At 37.0% G+C, this 9,841-nt stretch overlaps 1 protein-coding gene across 1 annotated transcript; it reads left to right on the forward strand.

Moving 5' to 3' along the window:
• Positions 1–7,577: 7,577 nt before the first annotated feature.
• On the forward strand, positions 7,578–8,891 carry LOC141679586 (protein FAR1-RELATED SEQUENCE 5-like). Its single transcript, XM_074486049.1, has one exon. The coding sequence runs from the start codon at positions 7,578–7,580 to the stop codon at positions 8,889–8,891; it is 1,314 nt and encodes a 437-aa protein (XP_074342150.1).
• The last annotated feature ends 950 nt before the right edge of the window (positions 8,892–9,841 follow it).

The following is a 9,841-nucleotide window of genomic DNA, read 5'->3' on the forward strand; positions in this document are numbered from 1 at the left end:
CTTTTCATGCTGCATTAAAACACATCCTAGTCCTTTGTGAGAAGCATCGCTATAAATTACGAAATTCCCTTGATCGTCTGGAAGTGACAAAACTGGTGCCGTGATTAATCTCCGTTTCAACTCCTGAAAACTTTCTTCACACTTGTCGTTCCATATAAACTTTTCATTCTTTCGTGTAAGCTTTGTCAATGATGTTGCAATCCTTGAGAAATTCTGAACGAATCGTCGATAATATCCCGCCAATCCCAAGAAACTTCTTACCTCAATGGGTGTTCTCGGTCTCTCCCAATTCATAATTGCCTCGATCTTTGCCGGGTCCACTTTGATCCCTTCGTTACTGACTATGTGTCCTAAGAACTGAACTTCCTGTAGCCAAAACTCACACTTCGAGAATTTAGCATATAACTTCTTTTTCCTTAAAATCTCCAAAGCTGTCCTCAAATGTTCCACATGATCCTCTTCCATCCTTGAATAGATTAAAATATCGTCTATAAACACAATAACAAACTTATCCAAATACTCCTTGAAAATTCTGTTCATCAGGTCCATAAACGCTGTCGGGGCATTGGTCAATCCAAAAGACATCACTAAAAACTCGTAATGTCCATACCTTGTTCTGAAAGCTGTCTTTGGTATATCTTCTGGCTTGATCTTTAGTTGATGATATCCTGATCTTAAATCAATTTTGGAGAAGTACTTGGCTCCCTTCAACTGGTCGAACAAATCATCAATTCTGGGTAACGGATACTTATTCTTGATTGTAAGCTTGTTGAGCTCCCTATAGTCGATACACAGTCTCATGCTTCCATCTTTCTTCTTGACAAATAATACCGGGGTTCCCCACAGGGATACACTGGGTCTGATTACTCCTTTCTCTAACAACTCCTGTAATTGCTTCGCTAGCTCTTTCATCTCAACAGGCGTCATTCTGTACCGGGCCTTGGATACTGGTTCTGTTCCAGGTGTTAAGTCGATTGCAAATTCAATTTCTCTATCTGGAGGAAGTACTGGTAACTCGTCGGGAAACACGTCTGGAAATTCATTCACAACTGGAATATTTTCAAGTTTTGTTGGTTCTTGAATTATGTCAATCACATATGCCACGAAATGCTCACATCCTTGTCGTAGTAACTTCTTGGCTTGAATCATCGTTAAGAACTTCTTTACTTGTTTCTGACCCTTGAACGTTACTATTCTTTCATCTGGCGTTTTCACCATTACCTTCTTATTTCGACAATCTATCTGGGCATCATGCTTAGATAACCAATCCATCCCTAATATAACGTCAAATTCTCCTAACTTAAATGGTATCAAATCTACACAAAATTTACTACCAGAGATCTCAATTTCACAATTCCCACAAACTTGGTTAACAGTTACACGTTCTTGATTTGCTAATTCCACAGTCATTATTTCATTTAAACAATCAACTGGACAATTTAACTTACTAACAAAATCTTGTGAAACAAACGATCGGGTTGCCCCCGAATCTATTAACACTTTGGCACATTAAAAATTCACATTAAGCGTACCTGCCACGACATCCGTATCCTGAATAGCATCCTTCACAAACATATCAAAAACTCTAGCCCTTGGAGTCTCATTCACTGTTGGGGTAGATCCCATAATCCTCAATGCATTACTGACTGGGGCTGGTGTCTTGCAATCCCTGGCCATATGTCCTGGCTTTCCACATTTGAAGCACGTAAATCCAATGGCTGGAACATTTACTGCTGGATACCGGATAGGCTGATCCTTATTTGCTGGCTCTCTTGCTGGTTGATTTCGGCACTCCCTCGAATAGTGCCCTTTCTGGTTGCATTTAAAACATACCACATTCAACTTGTTACAAACTCCTCCATGCTTCTTTCCACATACTTGACAATCTGGAAAAGTTAGTCTCAACTGATTTGGGTGATTTGTATTAACTGGACGGTTGCTCTGGCCTCCGTCTCCTGTATTCTGTCTCCTGAAATTAAAATTTCTCCCTGGCTGAAACTTGCCCTTCTTAAAATTTGGAGACTTCCCTGGTTGTGGTTGACCCTCACTTCCCTCAACTTTCCTTTTCTTGCTTTCCTTTTCCTTCTGGAACATCTCACTCTCTGTCTCTGCGATCATAGCCTTCTGTACTACTCCTGCATAGGTATCCAATTCAAAAATGGCTACCTTCCCTCTGATCCATGGTTTCAAACCCTGCTGAAATCTTTTAGCCTTCTTCCTGTCAGTATCCACATACGACGGTACATACCTTGACAATTCCTCAAACTGACCCTCATAATCTGTTATCGACATGTTCCCTTGCTTTAATTCTAAAAACTTCAGCTCCATTTGATCCTGAACAAACTGAGGAAAATACTTTTCTAAAAACAATTCCTTAAGCCTTTCCCAAGTAATAACATTTGTACCTTCCAATGTCTTCACCATCTCCCACCAATAGGTGGCCTCATTCTTCAGATAGTAACTTGTAAACTCAACCTTATATTCTTCCTTTACTTTCACTAAGGCAAATGCCTTCTCTATTTCCTTTAACCAAACATTTGCTTCAATTGGCTCTAAGGAACCCTTGAATTCTGGTGGGTTTACTGCCTGAAAAGTTTTAAAAGTTACCTGATGGTTGGTCTGTCTTTGTTGTTATTGTGCCAGGTGAACTGTTTATTGGGCCAAGATTTGAAGAATCTGAGCTATTGCTGGGTCTATGGATCCTGGGTTCACATTCGGGTTTGTATCATCTTGGTTGTTGTTGTTGTTGTTGGTTTCTTCATTCTGGGTGTTGGTGCGGGTATTTCTTCTGGGAGGCATTTTTCTGTAAAGAATCAATCAACTTATTTAGCTTTTGAATCAATCTTTTGCATAAAAGAATAGTTTTGCAAAACAGAAATATCTCTTTTTAAAAACAGTTGTAACTAAGTAAATTGCATGCTTCTTTACAGAATATAAACAGTTATGGAAAACAGGGTACATGGTATCACAGGGGTATAACTGATGCAATAAATAAGGTAAGGTAAAACAGGTGCAATAAAGTAAATGACATTAATGGAAAGGAAAAGGTGCTGATATATATAGATCAAAAGTTTTGGGTAATACAAGCGTAAAGACGCTTCGGAAGTAAAAGCAAAAAGGGTACAACAACCTACTCACTGGTCAGCATAGCTAGTCTATAAATACAACTCAAAAGTCTACTGATACACACTACACACTACTGTACATACTACTCAAGCATAACAATACTGCTCATAATCTCTGACTCATGGCAAGTCTGGACCTCCAATCTCCTCAAGCTCCTCTGGAACCCACTTAGCCCACTCCACTAAGAAATCAGGGGTGATGTCCTCATGTGTAGCCTCAGCAATCCTCACTGCAGCTGCTCTACGAAATGCCTGTAGCCTCTCTCTGAGTCACCTCTCACCACTACCAACCTCTCTGGTACGCATAATATGTAGTAACTCCTGAATCTGACCCTGAAGGAATCGCTGCTCCATAAGGCAAGTCTCAAACTGATGATATGGGACAGGATAAGAAGAGAACTGGAAAGGTACTCCTGTCACTGAATGACCAGTAAAGCCGGAATCAGCAGGTGGGGGTCCTCTGACAGGTGGCCTCATACCTGGGAGAGGAATAGCCTGCAGTGGTACGGGCTGCAACACAGGTGGAGGTAGTATAGCCAACACTGGTGGAACAACAGGACGTGGATCCGAAGACGGCACTCCAACTGAAGGCTCTGAGTGATCAGCTGATACGGGAATAAAAGAGTCGGCCATCGCTGCTATCTGAAATCATATCGCAATATAAGAATCCCGAACCACGAAGCGAATTACACTAATACCTGATATACCAAAGCACTCAACCTCTCGACATTCTATCTTTCTATTCCTTACTTCTAATCCTAACCCTCTACCCATTCCCGTCAACCTAGACTTGTGTCAGTGACTTATAAACTGTAGCTCTGATACCAAACCTGTGGCGCCCTCCAAACCCGGGTCAGAAGTTTGGGGTCCACACACATACCTTCTTTATAACCTGCTTATAACAATAATAAAGATAACAAAAATATGCAGTGACCCTACTTACCAACCACCACGACCGCAACAGGTTAAAGTATGCACACAAGCCAAACACACTAATATGTTACAAACCGTTCAAATCCCAACCATTCAAACTCAAACTGAGTATTAAACTTTATTACAACTTTTACAAACTTAAATTATTCCAAAAGAAGCCTACTAGCTCAGCTTCCTCAACCTAAACCCCTAGCTCTCGCGCTGGACTGGGGATCCTCGTTACCAACTGGTTCCTTTTTAACTGGAAAGAATATAAACAATATCGCACAAATGAGCTAACTAGCTCAGCAAGTCACAATGACAAAACTGAGAATAATGATCATCAAGTGAATATGGTTATGGTTATGATATCAAGTGAACAATGGATTATGATTTAGAATTGGATATTATACTTTTATTTTAAAAATCAAGGTTAGGCTGCTGATCAGTCACGCACTAACCCCGAGCGAAGCACACAATATTGCTCTAACTACTGGATCCAAGGCAAACATTGGCCTAACTTGACCATTATATGGTCTGACCACGAATCTGGTCCACAATTTTATAAAAACAATCCAATTCTAACATAATAACAGAATAAGCAATAATAAACAATAACCAGAATCATTAACAACAATGAGTGTTTAACAATGGGTTTCAATCCTTATAAGGATCAATAAGGTAATTTCAAAGCTTAGATGCTGGGTAATGAAAGAATTGACTAACAATGAATCAATGTTTCATGGTTTCAAGGATTTGGTCTTTCAAAGCGTAAAATACAAAGGTTTGAATGGGTAAGCAATCTAGTTCAGTGTTTAATATTTAGTGTGTATATATTTGTGGAGTAGTATTGTATACTTGAGGTTCGTGTTTGGGTATACAACAATCAATGGTCTAGAAAGAATAAGGTTCATGGCTCAAGAACAATAACTGGAATCAAGGTTTAGGTTTCAGTGCTTCAAAGCACTTGCAATATCAACAAGACTATCAAGTACTACAATATCTCGAGAAAGTTCAGAACACTTGCCTGGTATTAGCTTACTACACTGCACTCGCTTCCAATCACAATCGTCTTACTCCTCAACTACCTGTTTCTCTTTCCTATGTCTTGCCTCTTCTGCTCACATATCATAAGTATCTATCAATAATCGACTCATAGAATTCTATTCAACACATACTTTTATCTACCCTTCGTTTCACCCAAATCCGATTAACGGATTGAAAGTTATGCAATAATCAAGTAAACACCGAATATATAGACCGATAGTCAATCAACAAGTCACGTATAACACATAATACATCACGTAATTAATGACATATCATTTATAAAGAAGTCTCGGGTCATAAATAGGCTTTCTGATATTTAAAATGATTTTTAAAACATTTTTCGGAATTAAAACGGGTCGTTGGATCAATTTCGGGTTAATAAACAGGGTTCGGTTGGCCAATTCTGGCTCCGAAACAATTTTATAATAATTATCGAGCCCTGGAAATAATTTAGAATAATATTTTAAAGCTCGAAACTATTTTTCAGAATTTTTAAATCATTTTTAAATAATTAAATCTAAATAAATAATTAATTAAACTCAATTAATAATTAATTAAATCAATTAATCAATTAATTTTCGAATTAATTGACCAATTAATCAATTAGAAATTAACTGAAATTAATTAACTAATTAATTTAGATTTATTTTGGAATTAAAAATAATTTTCGGAATTAAAATACTAAATTTTAGAATTTTCAGAAATTAAAAACGAATTTTTATAATAAAAATAAATAGGAAATATAATTTTTAAATATTTTTAAAACAGGAATCCTAAATTTGCAAAGTCTGGAAACTTCAGGGACCTAACTGTATCGTCCCCAAAAGTCCACGGACCAAACTGTAAATTTTACAGTCCGGTCGCCTGAAAACGTCGGGGGTGGCGTGAGAACTTGACTCCGGCATCCTCCCACCACCACAAGCTCCAGATCAATACTACACAACACCAGGAATCTATATCTGCAATCAAAATTCATCAATAACCCCAGACTTGGCCGGAAATTGGCCAAGAACATCGCCGGTTTCCGGCGAACATCGTAAAACTTAAAATCACAACTCCCTTCAATTCACTAATCCTCTGTTAACGAGTTATATACCAATCGATTGCAAATTTCATAAGGAACACAACCCACTATAAATCAACAGCTAATAACCCCTGAATCAAAAACCCCCAAATTTCAATTGAAAACATTCATACGGCTTATAAACCCTAATTTTGAAATTCGAAAATCAAACTCAAATTTGAACATGTTATTGAACTCCAAATCAGACGTATAATATATCAGAATCATCAGGAAAACAAGCTCTACAACATGCAATCATCAAATCATACAAACAATCATCCGAACAAAAAATCATATTTTTCATAAAAATAATTCGAAAATAAATAAATTTCCAGAAAATGAACCTTTGATTATGCAGTTCTGAAACTTGTATAATCTGATAGTACCCTTCAAAACCTCCGTTTTGGTTACTAGAGCTTCCCGAACAGATTTCAATAACACCTCCAAATAGTAGTTTGATTCTCAGAAAGATTTATGAATATATGATTTTTCTCTGTAAAATTATATAATTATCTGTCTGCAAATGATTTTGATACGAAATAAAATACGGTAAAAGGCTATTTATAATTAAGGAAAATTAGTATCCCGTTGGATCATTCCGGATATAAAACGGTACGTTTATTTATAAAAACTGATCCAAACGGTATCGGTTTTCGGGATAATTATCCAAACCAGTACAATTTGTACTGCGATCTTGGTCTCAGCGCCTGGTTACACGTATTACGAAGTGATAATTGGGATAGTTTAATAAAAAGCTCCCATTTATCGAAAATACGGGTTTTATTGATTTACCGAAACGAATATTATATCGAAAATGTTGCGCCGGGACCCGCGCTGAACAAACCGTACGCCGGATCGAAAGAGTTGAAACATGGAATATGCTCGAAATATTACAATTCGGTTAGGAAGGAGTTCTCGGAAGAGTTTCGGGTTCCAAAAACGTAACAACGGGTGACGTCGGTTGGTTCTCGTTTTTATAAAATAGGTTTTAAATACCCGAAAAAAGATTTTAGAAATTTCATATGATTCTTATAAATTCATAAATCATCATAAAAATAATTAGGAAGATATGACAATTATCTATATTTTATTTTGGACATATAAAAATTAAAATACTCAATTAATATTATTTTTGAATATCCAAGTACAGATAACACTTAACAATTAACTCACAGAATAGATACTGAACACACATAATAATTATTTAATAGCAAAAATAATTACACGATATATCCCGGATATTACAAATGAACCATCATACCGTTTGTTTATTTTTCGAAAAGGTGGAAGGGTAGGAGCGACGCCGTTGGATTTTGGTAAAGGAAAACGAGTTAGAGAGGTAATTCCATGAACGAATTGTGGTGCTCGAATGTGTGTCGTTCACAAAGTGAAGATGGACAAATGACAAATTAGTTCGGTGGATTTAGACCATGATTGAGTTGTTTAACAAATCGGGAATTGAGACGGGCAAAGTAATGAAGTTTCTTAGCGAGACAAAGAGGGGTGTTGAAAATCTTGGTTTTTCTAATCAAGACGTACGTAATGTCATACGTGATATTCGGCGCCGAGTGTTTGATTCGGGTGATGCGGAGTGTGGATTACTTTTGTTACGAGAACTACGAGAAAATAGTTTTGGTAATTTCTTTTATCGGGTGGATGTAGATGATGAGAATCGTGTACGGGGTTTGGTGTGGGTTGATCCTCGGTCCATGAACGCGTACAAGAATTTTGGTGATGTGGTTACATTTGATTCAACTTACCGGACGAATAGGTATTTTATGCCTTTCATACCTATTACGGGCGTAAACCACCATTATCAAAATATACTATTTGGATTTGCACTTGTAAGGGATGAGACTGAGGCATCGTATAAGTGGGTTTTGAGGACATGGTTGGAAGCCGTCGACAATAAACCGCCTCGAACAATTATTACTGATCAAGACATTGCATTGGGAAATGCCATTGCCAAGGTCATGCCTATGCCACAAACAAAGCATACGTATTGTACATGGCATATAAGTAGTAAGTTTCCCAAGAAGTTGTGTTATTTGTACACAAATTATCCGGAGTTCAAGACAGAGTTTAATGCATGTGTGTACAAGTCGTTGACACCTACAGAATTTGAAGGTAAATGGGAGCAATTAGTCGAGAAGTACGATCTTGACTATCATGCTTCGTTAAATGACATGTATGCTATTAGAACTCAATGGATTGGTGCTTACACGAAGCAACATTTTTCCGCCGGCATGACTACAACTTCAAGAAGCGAGTCTACAAATTATTTTTTTGATGAATATGTGCAATCATCTACTGGTTTGAAGGAATTCATTGAGAACTCCCAACAGGCTTTGGAGACACAATATCTGAAGGAGGTTAAAGCCGATTATGACAGCGAACAATTGGAAAGGAGATTAGTTTTGCACTCATCCTTGGAAATGCATGCATCCGAAATCTACACGAATGAAATGTTCAAAAGGTTTCAAAAGGAGCTTATGAAAAGTACATGTTACATCGTGAATAGTGTCAAAAACAATGAAACTTATATGTCGAAACTGTATTTGGTTGAGAAGGCTACCCTGCCGGAGAACTGCAGAAGAAAATATCGAGTGACGGTTTTCATGTACGAAAAAATTGAATGCTCGTGTAAGAAGTTTGAACATTCCGGGATGATTTGCAAACACATAATCCGTTATCTTGACAAAAAAACAAAAAATCAAGATACCGGAAAGTCTCATCATGGGTAGGTGGACAATGAACGGCAACAAAATTACGGGGCCTCTTCCATATGCTCCTCCCGGTATTGGTAATGATGGTGCATCACAACCATTAAGGTATGGTGCATTGTGCAAATCTTTTCAAGATTTAGCTGCTTCCGGTAGTTGTTATGTTTCACGGTATAAATACTTAATGGGTGTGATTGATAGAGAGAAGAGATACTTGAAAGATGCTTTTGCGGATGAAGAGCGTAGAGAAAGAACCCATGAGGCGAAAACTCAAGAGGACTACCAACATGATCCAATATTTGATCCTCCAATGTCGAAAACTAAAGGAAGGAAGAAAATAAAAAGATATAAAAGTGGAATTGAGACGGCAAATTCAAAGATCAAGATCAAGTCTCGAAAGTGCAATTATTGTGGGGCGATCGGAGGAGAACATTATGCAAGAAACTGTCCCCTAAGGGAGGAGCATGATCGAAGAAATTTTTAGTTTTAACCTAACAATTGTTGACAAGTAGTACATTAGTTCTTTTAACTATTCTATTTAAGTTCCATAATATTAACGTTATTTAAATTTACACATAATATTAATGTTGCATATTAATCTTATTTTTTAACAAAAATATTATTCAACTCTTATTATTAATATTAATATTGTTGAAAATATTTTCAACACCAAAACTCTTATTATCCAACTTAAAATATTGTAAGAGAATTGTGACAGAGCACCCAGCAATGAGACATTGCTGGAGGTCCTTACTGCAGCAATGACTCATTGATGGGTACTCTGTTCCACCCAAAACACACTGCCTCTTTTTGTTAACAAAAGTGAGTTTAGTAATATTAATATTTTTAAAATATTTTCCAACACCAAAATCCTTAAAATATTTAAAATATGCAGTATTAATGTAAAAATTTAAAAAAAGTGATTTAATCAAAAAAGTCAACTAGACATTAAATTAGTCAATGCGAACTAG

This window comes from Apium graveolens, chromosome 8 (assembly GCF_009905375.1).
Source record: "Apium graveolens cultivar Ventura chromosome 8, ASM990537v1, whole genome shotgun sequence".
In the NCBI taxonomy this organism is placed as follows: Eukaryota; Viridiplantae; Streptophyta; class Magnoliopsida; order Apiales; family Apiaceae; genus Apium; species Apium graveolens.